The 22313-nt window shown below is 36.9% G+C and overlaps 1 protein-coding gene across 1 annotated transcript in view; it reads right to left on the bottom strand.

Annotated features, from left to right (window-relative positions):
• Positions 1-22313, bottom strand: part of Apt1 (Acyl-protein thioesterase 1) — a 139067-nt gene that overhangs the window by 50611 nt on the left and 66143 nt on the right. The window contains exon 4 of the mRNA XM_090391927.1: positions 9513-9631. Coding sequence (XP_090248053.1) covers positions 9513-9631 — 119 coding nt within the window. The remainder of the gene's footprint in view (positions 1-9512; positions 9632-22313) is intronic.

Here is a 22313-nt window from a genome sequence, read left to right as displayed (position 1 = left end):
TAACAGGTAGGGCTTTCTTTCAGAATCCTCTGCATTATGCCTTTATAGTTATGTTCATGGTGCTGCTCCACCAAACTTGTTAACCATTTCTCCTTCCTCTAATCACATAATTATACAACAGCCATCCGTCAACATCCATACACAATTCAACTCTAAATATATTGCACTAAACTTCTAATCTTCCTTCATTTCATCTATTTCTGTTGTTTGGAGCAGCCTTCCCTATATTGTTTTTCCCAATGAATACAATTCCCAGCTTTTCAAGAACTTATTAGTAGATTCCTTCTCCTTAACCATGTGGGAGTATTGTGTTATAGGTCTTGTGATCTCTCATGCATGGATCAATATAAAAATAAAAAATAGGATAAATAATTTCAATTCGGAAACAGCATTTGGAATACAAGTCAACCCACTAATAATGATTGATACATCATAATTTGTAGATGACTAAACTGTATCTGAAGATGATTTACAAAGATCAGTAAAATCAGTCAATAAAATCTCAGAACAGTATAATATGAAAATATCCAATAACTAATAATAATAATGGCTTTCAAAGAAGTAAACAGAATTAGAAGAAAAACAGTGACAGATAATAAAATATCAAAACAAGTAAATACTTTCGGGTACTTGAATAATGCTGTATCATATAAAGATGAAAAATCTAATTTTTGCCTCATGTTTGTTGACTTGTTTGAAACCTAATTAATGCTTTAATAGGGCAGTTAAACCTATCTGCTAGTGTGTTATGGCTGTTAATTGCAAGGGTTGACTTGTAAAAAATATGTATTTATTAAAGTAAATGCATAATAAATAATACACTTAAGTCATCCATAGTATACAAAAAACAATGTTAAACAAAATTTATTATATGAAATAAAAACATAACCCATAAAAAAGAAAAATGGAAAAACAAATTCAAACAGCAGATATGAAAATCTTCAGATAAACAGCTGGACTAACAAATGAAGAAATTTTATAATCTCTAAATATAACCAAATAAACTGTTACCAGAGCATATAAACAAAAATGAAGAGAACATTTGAATAAAATAGAAAACAGCAGTTGAAAGTGATGACATGGGATCAGAGTAGGCCACCTGGCCAAAAAACACATGATGTATTAATAAATATGACTGCACCTGAACTACTGTGTACAGATTTGGTCTCCTTAGTTCCAAAGGAATACACAAGCTGTGGAAAGGATGCAAAGAAAAGTTACAAAAAAGATATTCAGATTATGGAATGTAGATTATAAGGAGAAATTAAGAATATGTGGACTGAAGACACTGGTAGACAGAAGTAGAAGGAGTATATAACTGAGGTCTATAAACTTTTGAAGGGTGTCATAGGATACTGGTAGATAAAATTTTTCATTATATGTAAGGTGGGAAGAGGGCAAGGGCCATGGAAGTTTAGTTTGTGTGCAGTTAAGAAAGGGATAAGTAGATATTATAATAAATTTAGTTTAATCCTTTATCCAAGTGTAAACAAACAAAGTTTGCACCTGAAAATATCTTCAGGACTGAGGTAAGGTGGTACATCCCTTGGCAACTCAGAGCAAAGGTGGACCAAGCTCTCATCACTCCTTTTCTCAGTATCTCCCATAATGCAAAGCACATCTCTTGCAGACGTGCATACTGCTATGCATTAAGGGAAGGGCCACTACCCAGACCAGTTTCGACCTTTATTGAGGTCTCGTTAGTGGGAGGCAGACCCAGAGTGGTGATACTAAGGCAGAAGCAATGGAGAGGTAAGTAGATAGATTTTTTTTCTCATAGAACTATGAGTAAAACAGCTTGCCTGTTCAACTTGTGAGTGCCTTTATCGTAAATAAGTTTAAGAGAAGATGTGACAGCTGGCGTGGATGATGTATGGCCTCCCTCAATAAATCCTTGACCCCCTTGGATGTCTAATAATAATAAATATTAAGTAGAATGATCTCTTAGTTACTTTTTTTTCCATAACTGCTGTTCCCCCTTTATCAGCATGGGTTCTCACCAGATGGTTTCTTTTGAGTAAGGCAAGTGCTTGAATTCAGACTAAGAAATTGAATTCAGACAAAGATTCAGAAAACTGCACATTCATGATGCCACTGGCATTATGAGTGGTGCCATCCTGTGTGAACTGAGTTCGTTGTTCTGGCTGCTTTTTTGGTAACTACTCATAAGCAAGTTTGGCGATTTTGTGATGGCTGACAAGGAAGAGAGTGTAAGTGAAATTTTGTTTTCTTTTGGGCAAAACATCAACTGAAACTATTGTTATGCTTTGGCAAGGCCTTAAGGATGAAGCTTTAGGTAAAACACAGGTCTATGAGTGGTTTTCCCATTTCAAAAATGGGGACATGCCAGTTGAAGACCAACCATGATCTGGCAAACCTTCAACATGTAGAAATGATGAAAACATCAAAAAGGTTTGCCAGGCAATCAATGAAGATCATCGAAAGACCACTGAGCAAGTTTCTGAAGAGACAAATTTGTCATGGGGTTTGTGCCAGCAAATTTTAACAGAAGATTTGCAAATGAAATGCATGTCCACTAAATTTGTGGCTCATTTGCTATAGAGGATCAAAAAAATCCCTACTTGCCCAATCTCTCTCCATCTGACTTTTTTTTTATTCCTCTGAATAAAGAAAACCATGAAATTTCATGAAAAAACCATGAAATAAAGAAAACCATGAAATGAATTGCTTCATCAATGAAGCAATTCATTGATGTAGACAAAGTGAAAGAAAAGTCGCTGGAGGTCACAAACAGTATTCCAGTTGAACAGTTCCAGAACTCTTTCCAGCAGTGGAAAATGTTGGGACAAGTGCATTGACTCACATGGAGAGTACTTTTGAAGGAGACTAGAATATGCTATTATAAACTTTAATAAAACAATTTTAAAACAATAATTCTGGTTACTTTTGGGTGTCCCCTTGTATATCAATCGGCAATTTTCAGCTACTTGCTGAAATTTAATTTTTATGATTATCACATTATGCAAGAAGTATATTAATACCATGAATAAGCAGAAAGTTGAGGATTTAAATAGGGGAAAAAGGGGGATTAATAATATTATTAAAAATATTATTAAAATGGAGAAGATGAGCTTTATCCTCGTAGACAGGCTTATACGTTGGTTATGCATTATTAAAACACTTAAGGAATTGAACAACGTAGATAAGGATATAAATTAAATTATACTTTAATAAATACTTTCCGATATTTTGGCAATGTCACGTCACGTTGCCATCTTCTAAAGGAACTTACAAAAAAAGTACGTGCACGTAGGCACTACAACACAGTAACTGGGAATGAAGAGATGAAGCTATTGTTCTCCTAAAATTTATTTAGGAGAACAATAGTTCTCCTTAAAAGATCTTTGGGGCAGTCGCATACAACCAAATTTGTTGAGGTTTGGATAATTTCTTAGGGCTGAGGCTGATTCCATAAATAATCTTTCAAATTAGTATTTGCTACGGTGTATTACTGTAGCTTTTTTCCACCGTATTCTGTGGTGTGTATCCAGAGCATGGTCTGAAAGACCAGAATGGCTGTACTTGTGAAACCGGATGTAGTCCTCGTGTTCAGAAATTCTGATATTCACTGTCCTGCCTGTTTGGCCAAAGTAAGACAGTTTACAACTGCAAGGGACCTGGTATACACCAGGTAGGTCTAGGGGAAGTGGTTGGTCTTTAGTGGAGCAGATAAGGCATGCCAATTTTCTGTAAGGTTTGTAACAAGAGATCAGATCATGCTTTTTTAAGATTTTGGTAATCTTTTCCGAGGTGCCTCAAATGTAGGGAATGGTGATGGATTTAGAGTAATCCTTGTTGTGGAGGGGGGGATTATTGGTGAATGTATCTGTCTGTATGGGTGGGTTTTCTGTAAACTGAGAAAACCAAGGTTCCATTAGGCTGGCGGGTGACTAGTGTGTCTAGGAAAGGGAGGCTGTTTTTCTCCTCTTTTTCCAGGGTAAATTTGATTCTGGGATGTTGGTTGTTTAAGTGTGTTAAGAAGGAGAGAAGTGCTTCAGAGCCATGTGGCCAAATAGCGAACATATCATCAACGTAGCAAAGCCATATGGTTGGTTTTTGTGGGGCACAGGCTAAGGCTTTTTCTTCGTGGTGAACCCATGGCTGTCCCCTCTATTTGTTTGTAGAATTTTCCCTGCCAAACGAAATAGCCTGAGTTCATTGTGAACTGAAATAAGGCTGAGATATCAGAAGAAAAAATTTAGCTTGGATTAGCTCTAAAGTTTCCTTGAGTGGGACATTTGTGAATAAAGAGGAGACGTCAAAGCTGACCATTATGTCAGTACGTTGGAGTGTAAGGTTTTCTATGCTGGCTTTGAAATGGGCTGAGTTTTTTAAGCATGATGGTGTGTTGCCAGTATAGTGTGTGAGCTCTTTGGCTAAATGTTTAGCTAATTTGTATGTGGGGGAATCAATGCCATCCACTATGGGACGTAATGGAATATTTTCTTTAAGTATTTTTGGGAGTCTGTAAATACGGGGGGGGGGGGGGGGGGGGGGTAGAGTTAAACGGCTTTAATCTGTTGGTAACTTCTACAGGCCAAGAAGTGACTCTCTTAAGGAGCCTGTGAAGTTTTCTAATTTGAGAGTTGATGGGATTGTAATTGATAGGGAGGTAAGTAGCCCGATCTAACAGAAGAGCATTCAGCTTACTGTAGTCCTTTTGGTTAAGGACTACAGCTGCATTTCCCTTATCCGCTTTGGTGATAACTAATTCTTTATTATTCTTCATTTCCTGTAGAGCTTTACATTCCTTGTTGGATATGTTGGTTTTTGGTGGGATTGCTTTGGAAAGGACACAAGCTACATCCAGTCTTACACTGTTGGCAACTTAATGTGGAAGGTGGCGGATTCCGCGTTCGATCTGGATTATAATATTATTATTATTATTATTACCACGGGCTACTCCAGGAGTCCTTAGACTCATCGAGGGAGCCCCTAAACATCATGTTCACACAGCTGTTCAACATTCTCACAGTATCTATCATACCTTGCCTTGAACTCGCTCACTGTCATAGCACCCACAACAGACTCTGGCAGCTTATTCCACTCATTTACCACTCTAAAAGTAAAGATCCCAGCTCTAACACCCCTGCTAACCACGCTCTTGCCCAGCTTCCATGGGTGTCCCCTAGTTCTTCCACCACCAGTCCTGATCTCAAAAATATCATCTGAATTAATCCTATAGAATCCTTTTAGCAATTTGAATGTCTCAATCATATCTCCCCTTTTTCGCCTATCAACTAGTTTCTGCAACCCACAAATCTTCAACCTGTTCTCATATGGTGCATTCCATAGACTCACTAGGTATTTTTTTGGGAGCAATGGCGAAGTTGTGGCCACATGACAGCGCGTTCAGTGCTTCAGGGTGACGGAAGAAAGGTTGATTATGGTATTGTAGCAAGTTTTGGAAGAACGGTAGAGTTCTTTTTTAATTTTTCAAATTTTTTCATCTGTTGGCCTCGTATTTTTTCAAATTCTTTGTCAGCAGCGTTACATGAGACGTCATGTAAAATCGACCAAAGTTCGTGGTTTAAAGTGCACGAAAGCTCATCTTCGACAGCACGAATAGCTTCATTAATGTCCGCTAAGAGAGACCGCGTGGCGGTGATATGTTCACGTAGCAACGCGTAGCTAGCGCGGTTATACATTCCTCCAAATCATTCTGTTAGTTGTCAAGACTCCAACATTATCAGATCTTATATTTCTATTGTCTAAGGCACTTAGTACCATATCAATCCACCTATATCTTGGTCTTCCTGGTTGTTTTCCTGCCAACCTGGCAGAGAACACTTGTTTTGCTAATCTTTCCTCGCCCATTCTGTTTAAGTGACCATACCACCTGAGATTAGCTCTGTTAACGCATTCCTGGATGCTGACAATGTCAAGTTCTTTCCTAATATCCTCGTTTTTATTATGATAATGCCAATAAAACCAATAATGCCAATAATGCCATTGGCATTATTGGCAGTATCATAATAAAAACGAGGTTTTTAATTATTTATATCTGTTTACCCGCTAATCTTTCTCAGGACTCTCATATCTGTTGTCTCTAGTCTTTGGTCAACTGTTTTACTTCTGACCCAGCTCTCAGATCCATAAGTTAAAATTGGTTTGAACACTGTTTCAAATTTTTGTATACAGCTAATTTAGTGTTCCTACTAATTTCTGTCTTATTCCATATGAATTTATTCAATTGACTTCCTACCATACCAGCTTTGTTGATTCCGTTGTCTATTTCCATATTTAATTTATCATCTTCACTAAAAATCGTGCCTAAGTAGCTGAAATGTTTTACTTGTTCCACAGGTTCCCCGTTCACAACACAGTTGACATTTTGAGCAATTCTACCTATTTTCATTGTCTTTGTCTTTTTAATGCTAACCTTCATACCATATCTATTACAACAGTTATTAAATTTAGTCAGGGAATCTTGCAACCTTGTAGCAGATTTACTTAGAAGTATAACATTGTCTGCATAAAGCAGACAATGTTATACTTCTAAGTATAACATTGTCTGCTTTATGCAGTATAACATTGCCTGCATAAAGCAGACAATGTTATACTGCATAAAGCTGACATTAACATCTACAATTCTGATATCATGTTTAATACCATTTTCCTTCATAATGTGATCGATATACATAATGAATAACAGAGGGGATAATGTACATCCTTGTCTCACATCAGATTTAACATTAAACCATCTTCCTGTATTTCCTTCAATTCTAACTGCTGACTTACAACTCAAATAAAGAATAAGTATTGCTTGATATAACGACACCATATAACTGTAGCATATTGAACAGCTTCTCTCTTGGCACCTTGTCATATGCCTTTTCCAGATCGACAAAACTTAAATACAGATCTTTGTTATATTCCCATGCTTTCTCAACTATTTCTCATAGAGTGAAGATCTGATCCTGACAGCCACTATTTGGCCTGAATCCAGCTTGTTCTTCACTACTTTTCTTCCATAATTCGTCTTAACCGTTTCTCAAGTATACTTGCATAGATCTTGCCAGCAACACTCAGTAGGAAAATACCTCTGTAATTCTCACATTCAGTTTTATTTCCTTTTTTATATATTTTTTATATATTTTATTAGAGCTCTACTCCAATCATCGGGAATTTGTCCCTCTGTCCAGGCGTTCTGAACTATGCAGTGCAGCCACTGTAAGACTTTCATACCACCATACTTCAGCATTTCTGGTCGAATATCACTACTCTTGCTGCCTTTCCACATTTCAAGCCTTTGATGGCATTTTCTACTTCAAGTATGGATATGTATTCCTGACTGTATGCCTGTTGAGTGTTTTTTTTTTTATTTTTTTTTTTTTAAATCACTGATCACTATTTGTTTCATTTAGCAATTATTCGAAGTAATTACTCCATACTTCAAGGATATCTTTTTCTCCCATTTTCATGTCACCTTTATCATCTCTATCTCCTTTTACAGCATATTTTCCACCATTTCTAAGCTTCTTCAACAACTTCCAGAATATTTTGCCGCCTTCTTGATATTTATTTTCTACGGTCTTGCTAAAGTCCTCCGATGACTTTTGTTTAGCCAGTTTTACACACTTTTTAGCTTTTTTACATTTGTCTCTGTATTCTCTAAGAGCAAAAGGTGACTTATTGGCCAGGAACTTTTGATATGCTTTCTTCTTTTCTTTCATTGCCTCTTTAACTTCCTGTGTCCACTATGGAGTTCTGATTTTTCTATCCTTGCAGACTACCTCACCACATGCCTCTCAGGCTGAATCAATCAGGGTTTTTTTTAAGGCTTGCCACTGAATCTCCAAGATTTGGTTCCTGTTCTCACTCTCTTTCATTTTTTTTCCAATAATGTTTGTATATTTTAGTCTACAGTTCACATCTGAGAGCTGCTCAACATTCTTTCAATATGAAATTCAATTTTATCCTGCTCAAGATTAAGCAGCAATCACTTGCAATTTCAAATCCTCTGTACACTCTTGTGTCCTGCACCAGGGAGAAAACATCACTATCAACAATAACATAGTCAATGAGACTTTTCTTATTCCTTGCCTCTTCTCTCCATGTGAATTTGTGAACATTTTTATGTTGGAACATGGTGTTAGTAATAACCAGTCCATGTCCTGAGCAGAAATCCAACAGGTATTTGCCATTATTATTAGCTTTGCTTTTTTCTCCAAATTTTCCAAAAATATTTTTGCATGTCTGACAATCATTTCTTACTCTGCTTTTTAGATCCCCAACAAGGACCAACTTTTCCTTTTTCATTGTGTCAGTTGCTTTTTCTAAAGCATCAAAAAATTCCTCCACTTCTACCTTAGTAGAACCTTCTGTGGAACCATAGGCAAAAATAAGTCTCATCGTCCAATTCCCCATTCTGATATTTACCCACATCACTCTACTTGAGACTGTCTGCCATTCAAGAAGATTAGCCTCGCATTTAGTGTTGAATAATATGGCTGCCCCTTCTTTTCCTTGATTGTCATTGCCTGAATATAACATTTTGTATTTATTGCTCAGAAAGATCTCACCAGTTTTTATCTTTTTTTGTTTCAGTCACCCCTATTATATCGATCTGGTACTTATCTAATTCCTTAGCTAGCTACATTTCTTTGCCATTCAGGCTTTGATAGTACCGATCTTCATTTCTGGCGATATTGAGTTGGGGTGTGTTTTAGGATTTGTTCCAGTAGCTGACTTTTCGCTGTTTGCCCTGGTTCCCTGGTGAAACAACGGGGGCCTTGTTTAACCGGGCGATGCCCCAGCCAGCATGAAATTTTGTCATGTTGTACCATCATTTTGTATATTGGTTTAAGCCAATAAGAATACAATTTGGTCAGCTAAATCCCAAATTGCCAGCCCATCCTTGTTCGTTCAGTATCCATGTAGATACCCAACAGGGTACACCACGAGAGGGTGAGAATTGGCATTAGGTCAGAAGCACTGGTCGGTTCTCCGCATTCCTTTAAAGGCTATGTGGAGGTCTCCTCTCAGTTATACAGCTTTGACCCTTAAGCACCCCTTGTGGGTTATCTGAAGAATAGAAATATAATCCAAAACTCATCTCTCATAGTCATCCGTTCCAAGATACTCTTTCTAGCCCATCTCCTATTCAGTCACTCGAGTCATAACATTTACCCATTTATCTTTTGCACATACACACACCACACTTGGACAGGTCTTCTGGTAATAATCTATTGCCTGTTTATCAACAGTAACTGTTACATGCTATATCAATTCTGATAATTTTATTTAACACAGGGACAGCACACTAATATTTTGGGCAATAACCACATGTAATGCCAGAATTCTTTTAACATCCATTCTTAATCTATATGCATTTGTGTACAATAATTTCAACCCTGTATGGGATGACAACACAAATTAAAAAATAAAAGATAATTTAAAGATATAAATTAAAGTTTAAATACTATCCACTTCTAAAATGTTCACATCATTATCACATTAATGTACAAATTTCATCAAAAGAAAATTACCTGTTTCCGTAGCTTTCCGAATACCATCTTCGTCCTCTGGACCATTTGCATCTAATGTTTTCAGATCAAACCATGAAGGCATCCTAAAGCCAGCATTTAATGTTACTGGCATTGTTGGACTATAAATAAAATAAATACTTTCATTATTAATGCAATTATATACTGAAAACATACAATAAATGGAACACTGTCCAAGAATATTCTTTTCAAAAATACCTTGGAGAAAATTAGTTGCAATTTTTCTTCAATTAATTAACTATTAATTATAGAAGTTTACTGAAAAATTAATGACAAATATAAACATGAACAAACTTTTTCTTTCAAAGAACTGAAGCATAAGTAGATGCAAGATCCTAACATTCAGCGGTTTACAAAGGTTTACCATGCAGTTAGTGAGAACAACAGGTGCTACAAGGCCATTTGTGAAGAAAAAAGCTGTGCAAAAAACCCTATATACCTTTTTTCAAGAAACTGACTTCAGTGGTAAGCTCCCCTACTTCAGAAACAGAATCAAATCCTGATTCCCCAGCACCAGGTCAATCCTCTCTAGTACTATTTCCATCATCATCTTCCGATTAATGTTAGTTGTTAATAGTTTCAGTAACTTATTATTACAGTATTACACTGTATTATTATTGCCACATATGAGCCATTATAGTGTTGTTATTATTACTGCATATGCGCTTTTCGTCAGGGATCCGAGTTACAAACAAATCCGACTTAAAGATGTTCTCAGGAACGTATCTTGTTCGTAACCCGGTGACTGCCTGTAGTCTAGACATTCATTACAACAAACAGATGAAGATCTGTTAGTCTGGCTGAGATAAAATGTGCAGGGAACATGATAGGCATCAGGGTAAGCCAAAAGAAGGAATTTGTCCTTGCAGAACTTGGAAGGGAAGAAAGTTTATTAATCAGGCAAAGAGCCATTCTGAGATCAACGGATTTAAGTAATTTGGAGATTCATTAACAGATGCTGTTAATATATGAGATGGCAATAAAGTTAAAAACTTCTTGGAAGATTAGTGATGGGAAACTCAAAACTATTAATTTTTTTACAAAAAATTCCAACTATCTGAGAGGAAGATGGTTTAATAAAATATATTTCTTGCATTAGTAATGCTTTAGTAGACAAGTTTGATGAACAAAAGTTTTAATGGTGCCTGATTTATGAGTAGGGTGGTGGTAGTGTGGCTGAGCAGGTGCCATCATACTATTATGTTGTTCAGACTAGAGCAGTTTGGATCATAAAATGTTCTCATTGTTGAGTCTTCATTATGTTACTTGTGCCTTGTTCAATTTTGAATTCATAATGAAGATGCCCTTGATACCTAGGGAAAAGTTTTATTAAAATTCTAACTTAAATGGTCTGATTATATTAATTTTTATTTAAACAACTGAACTAAGGTTTTTCAGCAAAGAACACTTCTAACTGACTAATCGTGCTTAATATTAAAATATTAAAACATAATAGACTTTCAACATACCTGACGGTAGCAGTATAGAACATGTCATGAAATAGTGTTTCATGGAATTTTAATGTTTTTAATGCCAATCCTGCACATGAAAGGATGGAAACCTATGGCACATATAATCCCATCTATTGTACTGATGTGCTATATGCATATTATTTAGCAACTTTTGTGGGTGAACATTCACATAAAAATACTGTGGGTAGGATAAGATAATATGTAAACTAGCTCTTGAAACCAAGCACATGACTAAGCCATTTCAGGCATCTAATAAACAACGGGGTCTCACACAGGTGATGAAAATGCTGCCAACTTGAACAATTAGCTTCCACATTTCAGAATATACCTGCAAAACAATCAGCAACAATACAATCCTCTGGCTAAAAATAACACAGTCCAAATCCCTAGGACAACCATTTGGAAAAGTTTTTTTTAACTAAAAGAGAATTAGTTAGTTCTCCTTCAGTTAAAAGGAGAATTAATAAAGGTGGTTTTTCTCTTGTCCTCAAGCATTACTCTATCTCTAAACAGCTATTAACACCTATACAAATCACAAATCTCTCCAACCATTGATGAGTCTCCTGATAGTGAAGAAGATTGATGATAATAACTTTGTTTTTTTTTCTTTATTTGAAAGTACTGAAGTGAGGACTATGGATGACAGTTTGATTGCTGACTTGAGTATCCCTTTTTAGGACCAGACTCCGTTAGGCGCTGCCTGTGAATAAGTTTCGTTAAACTTGTGCTCCCGAGTTTTATTGCAATTGCAAGTATCTCTTTTGTGCAAAACAACCAGTAAACGGAATACAGAGGGTACCAAGGAGCCAGCTACTTCTATACAACTCCTAAGTACCCATAGTACTTCATATTAGTTATTATTCAATCAAAAAAACAGCCACATGAAAGAGATATGCCAACCATGCGAAATAAAGATGGCGCCAACAAAGGCCAGCAACGAAAGATTACTTCGAGTCCCGTCAGCATAGCGCAGCCGATAGCCAACAAACTGAAAGACAATACGAAGTGCCTCAGTTGCAAAACCAAAATTACCGAAAGGAAAAAAGGCATTTCGTGTGACTTATGCCACAACTGGCTACATACTTCCTGCGCGAAAGTAGAGGATCCGGTGCTCAAGTTACTTATCGAACTAAACCAGCCTTATTTCTGTTCGATATGCCTGCCCTCCGTTAAACAGCTGCTAAACATAGGCAAACGAGTCGAAGATCTTGAACAACAACTCAGTAACACGATCGATACTTTCTCGTCCAAAATCCGAAAGTTGGAAACAAAGCTCGAGATATTCGACGATCAGCAGCCAATCACAAGTTCATCTGTACCCGCTAACAAACTCAGTGATTTAATTGCATCAACGGTACACTCGTCGCTCTAGGCCAAAAACAGGAGACTTGATGCCGTTATTTTGAACTTCCCGGAGGAAAACGGTAAATCTCTAAAAGAAGAAGTTAGCAAACTAGCAGGCGAATGCAACTTTGATCCTGGAAACATCATCAAATGTCATCGATTTGGTTCCATAAACAGAAGAAAGGACGGAATGAACTATCCACGTCTCGTCAAAGTGATCTGAGATACACCGACAAACACTTCCAAATTAATAATGGCAATAAATAGCAAGCTAAAGGACAGTAGGCCCCCAATCGCATGTACGTGCTCGACCTGACTTAATCTTTGAACAAAGACGCCAACTCCAAAAACAGCTAGAAGAAAAATGCCAGGGAGACAACAGCTAGACCATAGACTACAAACAAACCAAACTAGTGCAAAAACCAAGTGACACCACTAGCAGCCACCAAGGAGACCAGTATGCAGGCACTGCATAGGAAACGTGCAAGACCCCAGCAGACAAAGCCATTCCCCCACAGACCCTTGCATATCCACTACACCAACATCTGTGGTCTCAACTCCAATCTTAATAGCATTCACTATCATCTGCACTCAATCAAACCCCACCTACTCTTCTTAACAGAACCCACCTACTCTTCTTAACAGAAACACAAATTTCACCTTCCCCCAGCACCATCCAAACTATTCACTATTTAATTCCTTTCGACCCAAGGGTGGTGTGTGTGTGTGTGTGTGTGTGTGCGTGCATATATCCGCTCTGACATACCCTGCCAGAGAGCAACCAACCTTGAATCACTCAACTTTGACCTTCTTTGGCTAAAAATATCTCTCCCCCACTCAGTCAAATTCATCTGCTGTCTCTATCGCTCTCCCAATCGCACCAACCACTCCGAGCTTTTTAACTTCCTCTCCTCAAAAGTTGATTTCCTCCAGTCCCACTATCCTAATAGTGAAATCATCCTCCTAGGTGATTTTAATGCTCATAACACCAACTGATTTTCCTCTTCCAGTTGTACAGATCTTGCAGGCAGAGACTCTGAAATCTTTGCCATTACCAATGACCTTACACAAATTGTTTATAAGCCGATCAGAATACCAGATAACCCAAATCTCTCCCCAAATACCCTAGACCTCTTCATTACAAACGATCCTTCCAAATATACAGTGAATGTAGTGAGCCCCGTGGGTAATTCTGACCACAACCTAGTGCTCATCTCCTTCCCAATGCAACAACGCTTACAGTCACACCTGCACAAGGGTAGTCTGGCATTACAATGGTGCTAAATGGGACAGCCTCCGAGACTACTATGCTTCATTCCCATGGTTGGACTACTGTTTGCAGTCTTCTAATCCTAACATATGCAACAAACACATCACCAAAATATTCCTCACTGGCATGATAACATACATTCCCCACACCACTCTGAACTGCCGTCCCCTATCCAAATCCTGGTACTCCAAAAAATGTGCCAAGGCTGTGCAAAAGAAAAATCAGGCATACCACAACTGGCTCAAATTAAGAACACCAACCTCCTTCAGTACCTATACTGAAGCCCGAAACAGATCCAAAAAAAGTATCAATGATTCCAAAACAGAATTTGAAAGGGCAAAAAGCAGGAAGCTTGCAGCCTGTCCTAGTGGCAGCCATGCCTTTTGGTCTCTCGCCAAAGTAATTGGTCACAACTTTTGCCCTACACTATCCTCCTCCCCCCGCTTTCATACTCAAATGGCTCAATTGCAACATCACCCACAGAAAAAGCTAATCTCCTGGCTTCACACTTTGCCTCTAATGCACGCATAACCGACAATGGCAAATGTCCCCCAGTCATTCCAGCTGCCCAACACACAATGCCCCCTGTATCCTTTTGCCAGAAAGAGATCATAAACCTGTTGTCAAAATTAGACACAAAAAAAAGCCCCTGGCCCTGATGGCATTCATCCAATTGTCCTGAAAGTCTGTGCAGCAGAACTGACTCCTATCCTATGCAGTCTATATACACTCTCCTACTCCACCGGTATATATCCCAAAGCCTGGAAATTGGCCTATATTTAACCCATTCCCAAAAAGGGTGACAATCGCTGCCATCTAACTACCACCCTATCTCACTCACCTCAATCCTATCTAAAGTGATGGAGAAAACCATTAATTCTCAACTCCTACTCTACCTTGAAGGCACCCAGCTATTAAACGACCACCAGTATGGATTCCGTCGATGCCGATCAACAGGTGACCTGCTGTCATATATCACCCATCTCTGGACATATGCCATGGAAAAATGTGGCGAATCCCAAGTAGTCGTACTTGATATCTCTAAAGCCTTTGACCAGGTCTGGCACAAAGGCTTATTAAGCAAACTCCCATCATTTGGACTGTCTCAGGACTTCTGCAGATGGATAGCCAACTTCCTGTCTGACGCACACTATGTGTGATGGTAGATGGCTCCCTATCCTCCCACTATCCAACAAATGCCGGGGTCCCACAAGGTTCAGTTCTCTCACCGACCCTCTTCCTTCTATACATCAATGACCTACTTCAGTTGACTTCCAACCCAATACACAGTTTTGCAGATGACAGCACATTGCACCCCTCCCTTACATTTGATAAACCTCACCCTATACAACTCACTTCAACCCACAGAACATCAACTACAACTTCCCTTAACGCAGACCTCCAAAACATCCTCCAATGGGGCTCAGATAACCTCGTCAACTTCAATGCTAGAAAAACCCAGTTGTATCTTATTTCACACAAAAAAGAACCTTTTTCCCCCAGTATTATTTTTGATAACACTCAAATTCCCAGAGAAGATGAAATCTCTCTTCTCGGAATTACCATGACATCAGGCCTCTCCTGGCATAAACACATCACAACCATTGCATCCTCAGCTTCCAAAAAAACTAGGCTTTCTATTTTGCTCAAGACGCTACTTCACTTCAAAACAACTGTTAACCCTATACAAATCGCAAATCCGCCAGCTATTGAATACTGTTCTCACATTTCGAGTGGGGCTCCTAAAAGCTCCCTCAAAATGCTCGACTCAATACAGAGGAGAGCAATTAGACTGATAAATGATCCATCTCTTACTCACTCCCTCCACTCTCACATAGATGCTTAGTCTCTGCAATTTGTATATTCTACAAATATTTTCATGGAAAAATGCTCATCTGAAACAACATCAATAATTCCCCCACTCTCTACTAAACTCATTGGAACACATACAGCCACCTCCCAACATTCCTTCACAGTACACGAAACCCACAGAACAAGTTTCTTTTCTTCCTCCTTCATCCCTGCTACTGCTTTACTGTGGAACAATCTTCCCCCTAATGTATTTCCCAAGGAATACAATATACAGGCTTTTAAATCAAATGTTATGTTAACAAGTTCCTCCTCTCTTCTCCCACTACCCATATACGGTACTAAAGTACTATAGGTTGAACAGCCAACCTCTCGTATATGGGCCCAACATAAGAAAAGACTGGATAAAGGTTTACTCCATGTTACTGGATAGATGCTAGATCATACTTGAATCATATTTTATATATCTTTGCATTTTTTTTTATTTTAAATTATTATCATTACATGTAGGTACTTTCAGGGAGTCAGGGGCTCATCAAAGGAAGGTGTAATTCCTTCACACAATCACATGTCCACTGGAATATTACTCCATGCCATGAAAAGAACTAGGACCTCACATTCTTCCTGATTATACCCTTACTAAGCTTCCAGGAATGACCTTGAGTTCTCTCCCCAACATACCATGATCTGCAAAATTTCCCATGTATCTATATTATAAACACCTCTTACCAACTTGCTTGTATGTTTTTATCATATCTCCTCTCTTCCTTCTATCACTCAAACTTTGAAGACCACATTGCTTCAGTCTATCGTCATATGCAGAATTTCACAAATCAGATATGATTTTAGTGCTGGACCTTTCCTGCTGTTTCTTCATCTGCATGGAACCCAGGTGAACATATATATCTGCACACAAAAGTCCAGATATGATATTTTAATATTTTTTTATTTTCCTGTTTTTAGAGAAAAACCGAGTAGATAATTGATACAAAATATAATGAGTTCCTCTATATCTATTTCTATTATTTTTGAGGAAATTACAATGTATACCGAATATTAATTACAACTTTAACATTTCGAGTCCTATCGATGTAAATATACATCAATTGCGTGTGAACCCAGAATCCCATCAATGTATATTTACATCGCTAAATTAAAAATTCCGAAAATAATAATATATGCTTGAAATTCATTATCAGACTGTACTGCAGTTAAATTTGATCCTTCAGCTTCATTATCCATGAGGATGGTTCACTTTTATCAATAAAAAATGGAATTCATGTTAGTATATCGTAATGCCTGCCCATTGGTTGCATCACGTACGATCGCACATGTTCGTTTTATATCACATCGCGCCGTCATAACTCTGGCTGCTCCAATCTAAACAATATAAGGAATTCACAACTCTCTTCTTGTGACCTGAGAGATCAGTTTGAATTTCTCTGTCACCTTGGAAACCAGGACCCAGTGGTGCCCAAAGCAAGGGTGTAAAACGATTCTTGAGTGAACATGAATTAGAACAAATGCTCGAGGAAATACTTGATAATGAAGAATCTGAATTAGATGATTGGGCAGACATTGGCTAATAGTGGATAATTATAGTGATGTACCCCACCTATGTAAAATGATATTTTCATCATAACACATAAATTTCATAATTTTCATTATTTATGTAACATCTAAGCATTTCATTTCATAAAAAACAAGTTAGCCGGTCTTGGGCGCGGTCAGTAGGGTTTTTTCTGCCAGTTTATCTGGCGTTTTTCATCCCGCAAGCAGACAAACCGGCCCCCTGAACATACGCCTCTACAGTCAAAAATATATCCTCCCCCAGTGGCAGACCAGGCGACGGGTCGGTTGGGAGTAGTACTAACAAGAAGTTGCATCTAAATAATACGCGGCCCCTGCATAGGAAGCGGGAATAACGCGTAGAAGATGTAACATCTAAGCAATATTTTGACTGAATTTGTTGAATTTTGAACATTAAAGAAGTAAATAGAAATAGAAATTAATAAAAAATTAACTTTTTATTTTTTTCAAAAACTTGATTTCCTGAAACCCGTTTCTGGAACCCATACCACATGTATAACTAAAATTTTTGTTCCAATTAATTGTCAAAGATGCTAACTGAAAGACAAAAAAATAATTATTTGGATATTTCACAGAAATACTGAACAGCGATTTTTTAAATAGAGCTAAAAATAGTCAGGACACAGGGTTTTTTTTAAGTCCCAGTAGGTCTAGGACTCGAAGTGTTAATAAATACTTCAATCCATTTATAAATGTAAGTTAAGCTTCTTATTTTCAATAATTTGTCATTACTTATTCAAGATGTGGAATTTTATTCTTGTATTTAAGTATCAAAGTATATTATAATCCCACTCCAATAATCTTAGAACAAACTATTTCCTTTCAAACAAACTTTAAGTGAAAAATAAATCTCTCTCTACACACACACAAATACATAAAAAAAATAATCAATCTGTAACACTCAGGGAATAGTAGATTTAGAATGGAACCTGTAAAGAATGCTGATGGATAGGTTTAACCAATGTTGCTACAACATTCCAGGAGGTAAAAGTGCAGTATTTCAATAAAACAGTAAATGAATGCTCTATTAGTGAGAACTTGTCAATGAAAGGATTTTTATAATAATAATTTCATCATTTCAACTTCCCCATTATAGATTATAAGCCTACTATGGTTCAATACATGGGCTTTATATAAAGTTCAATGTAATGGTTGCCATGTGCATGTGTCCTCTAGCTGGTCTGTCTGTTTTGTGGGATGAAGAATCAAAGTTTGCTGTCATAAAAAAATTCAACCATCACTATATGATGCCATCTAATTCACCTTAAGTTAACAAGTTCTATTAATGTTCATGTTTATTAATGAATAAACTAAAAGAAATATAATCAGTATTTTAAAGCTGAGTACTGTAATGACCTTCCTTTTTTAAATTTGGCAATACATTTTGGGCAAACAGGTATAGAAGCACAACAACAAATCTGAAATACAAGAGCAGTCGCAAATAAAAAATATCAAAAAACACTGGAAAATACAAATCTTATAAAAGATTTGCATTTACCATAAAGAACATAAAAATAAAACAAATGGTAATTGCTTTTTTTTTTTTTTTAAGTTGTTTGTATATTAAGATATCTTAAGATTGACTCCTACATAGTAGTAATACTTTTTTTTTGCATTAGAGGGTTATTACCAAATTAGAACTTTAGATCTTTTGTTCATTACAATTTGAATTGTTTCACTTACTCATTGTCATGTATAAACTATAACATGCTACTTTATGTTCTGAATATGCTGATTTAAAATTCAGTGAAATATAAACCAGTTAATAAACATCTTTTTTAATAGTTCATTTGTTGTTGTCATCATCATCAAATTCCTGCCATGTACCCTGAAGGGGTGTACAGGATATGATAGTACTACATGAAAAATTTACATCATTACTAACTTCCTATCTACAATTTTCCTCCAAATCAGTCTGTTACTTGTCAAGACTCCAACATTACCAGATCTTATATTTCTATCGTCTAAGGCAGGCACTTTGTAGCGTATCAATCCACCTATATCATGGTCTTCCTCTGGGTCGTTTTCCTGCCAACTTGGCAGAGAACACTTGTTTTGCTAATCTTTCCTCGCCCATTCTGTTTAAGTGACCATACCCTGAGATTAGCTCTGCTAACGCATTCCTGGATGCTGACAATGTCAAGTTCTTTCCTAATATTCTCGTTTTTAATATGATATTGCCATTGATGCCATCTGTTCACGCCTCTAATCTTTCTCAGGACTCTCATATCTGTGGTCTCTAGTCTTTGGTCACGTGTTTTACTTCTGACCCAGCTCTCAGATCCATAAGTTAAAACTGGTTTGAACACTGTCTTGTATACAGCTAATTTAGTGTTCCGACTAATCTCTCTCTTATTCCATATGAATTTATTCAATTGACTTCCTACCATACCAGCTTTGTTGATTCTGTTGTCTATTTACATATTTAATTTACCATCTTCATTAAAAATCATGCCTAAGTAGCTGAAATGTTTTACTTGTTCCACAGGTTCTCCATTCACAACACAGTTGACATTTTCAATGATTCTGCCTATTTTCATTGTCTTTGTCTTTTTATTGCTGACCTTCATACCATATCTATTAAAACAGTTGTTCAATTTAGTCAGAGAATCTTGCAGATTTGTAGCGGATATTTATTTAGAAGTATAACATCATCTGCATAAAGCAAAGAGCTGACATTAACATCTCCAATTTTGATATCCTGTTTAATACCACTTTCCTTCATAATGTGATCCATATAGATAATGAATAACAGAGGGGATAATGTACATCCTTGTCTCACACCACATTTAACATTAAACCATCTTCCTGTACTTTCAATTCTAACTGCTGACTTACAACTCAAATAAAGACTAAGTATTGCTTGATATAATGCCCCATTGACACCATATAACTGCAGTGTATTGAATAGCTTCTCTCTTGGCAGCTTGTCATATGCCTTTTCCAAATCGACAAAACTTAAATACAGATCTTTGTTATATTCCCTTGATTTCTCCATTATTTGTCGTAAAGTGAAGATCTGATCCTGACAGCCTCTATTTGGCCTGAATCCAGCTTGTTCTTCACAACTTTTCTTCCACAATTCTTCTCAACCATTTCTCAAGTATACTTGCATAGATCTTGCCAGCAACACTCAGTAGGAAAATACCTCTGTAATTCTTACATTCAGTTTTATTTCCTTTTTTATATATGGGTACTATTAGAGCTCTACTCCAATCATCTGGAATTCGTCCCTCTGTCCAGGCGTTCTGAACTATGCAGTGCAGCCACTGTAAGACTCTTATACCACCATACTTCAGCATTTCTGGTCGAATATCATCTACTCTTGCTGCCTTTCCACATTTCAAGTCTTTGATGGCATTTTCTACTTCAAGTATGGATATGTATTCCTGACTGTATGCCTGTTGAATGTTTTTTTTTTTTTTTTTTTTTTTTTTTTTTTTTTTTTTTAAATCACTGATCACTATTTGTTTCATTTAGCAATTATTCGAAGTAATTACCCCATACTTCAAGGATATCTTTTTCTCCCATTTTCATGTCACCTTTATCATCTCTAATTCCTTTTACAGCACTCTTTCCACCATTTCTAAGCTTCTTCAACAACCTCCAGAATATTTTGCCACCTTCTTGATATTTATTTTCTATGTTCTTGCCAAAGTCCTCCCATGATTTTTGTTCAGCCAGTTTTACACACTGTTTAGCTTTCTTACATTTGTCTCTGTATTCTCTAAGAGCAGAAGCTGACTTGTTTGCCAGGAACTTTTGATACGCTTTCTTCTTTTCCTTCACTGCCTGTTTAACTTCCTTTGTCCACCATGGAGTTCTAATTTTTCTATCCTTGCAGACAACGTCACCACATGCCTCTCTAGCTGAATCAATCGGGTTTTCTTCAAGACTTGCCACTGAATCTCCAAAGTTTGGTTCCTGTTCTCAAACTCTTTCATTTTTCCTTCAATAATCTTTATGTATTTTAGTCTACAGTTCACATCTGAGAGCTGCTCAACTTTTATTTGCTTTAAAACTTTCTTACATGTCATTCTTTTCAATATGAAATTCAATTTTATCCTGCTCAAGAGTAAATAGTGATTGCTTCCAATTTCAAATCCTCTGTACACTCTTGTGTCTTGCACCAGGGAGAAAACATCACTATCAACAATAACATAGTCAATGAGACTTTTCTTATTCCTTGCCTCTTCTCTCCATGTGAATTTGTGAACATTTTTATGTTGGAACATGGTGTTAGTAATAACCAGTCCATGTCCTGAGCAGAAATCCAACAGGTATTTGCCATTATTATCAGCTTTGCACTTTTCTCCAAATTTTCCCAAAACATTTTTGTATGTCCAACAATCACTTCCTACTCTGCTATTTAGATGCCCAACAAGAACCAACTTTTCCTTTTTCATTGTGTCAGTAGCTTTCTCTAGAGCCTCAAAAAATTCCTCCATTTCTACCTTAGTAGAACCTTCTGTGGGACCATAGGCACAAATAAGTCACTTTGTCCAGTTCCCCATTCTGATATTTGCCCAAATCACTCTACTTGACACTGCCTGCCATTCAAGAAGATGAGCATTGTATTTTGTGTTGAATACTATGGCTACGACTTCTTTTCCTTGATTGTCATTGCCTGAATATAACATTTTGTATTTATTGCTCAGAAAGATCTCACCAATTTTTATTATGTCAATCTGGTATAGTTCGCCCACCGATTTGAGGTCCCTCGAAACTACTGTGCATGTCAGAAAAAGGAGAATCCATTCCGATAATAGGGTAATCAGTCTGTCTTCTGGGAGGTAATAATAAACAAACTCAGTTTGTTTACTATTACAGGTCGGAAAATTTAGCTTTTCTTTTACGAACATTGTTGTTTTTAAAGTGTAACTATTTTGCTTGTATAACAGTTGGAAAAATGTACGTAGAGTGTTAATACGTGCAAATACTACGTTCTACATAAAACAATGTCACTTCACTCCATGATAAGTTTCCTTTTATTCTGGGACTTTTTAAAACAAAATCCGATTTCATGAAGTATTTTCCTTAAAGTTTCTCTTTTCCAAGGAAAATTAATTTTTTCTTTAAGCACAGGAATCAATTTCAGAACAGTTGGCACTCTTTTCTCGAATATGTAAAATTCGTGAATAGCTCTTCTTATAACGTCTACATCAAAATCATTCAAAGCTACGGTTTCGATGGTTTTACTTTGGGGCTTTTTTTTTTTTTTTTTTTTTTTTTTTTTTTAAGATTTAAATTTTGGCTTACCTTCACCTTTTGATTCCCTACGAATTCTTTTAACAGTCG

Source organism: Typopeltis vanoorti, chromosome 4, assembly GCF_054136105.1.
Source record: "Typopeltis vanoorti isolate ZY-2024b chromosome 4, IOZ_Tvanoo_1.0, whole genome shotgun sequence".
Lineage (NCBI taxonomy): Eukaryota > Metazoa > Arthropoda > Arachnida > Uropygi > Thelyphonidae > Typopeltis > Typopeltis vanoorti.
This window is presented reverse-complemented; position numbering and strand designations above follow the sequence as displayed.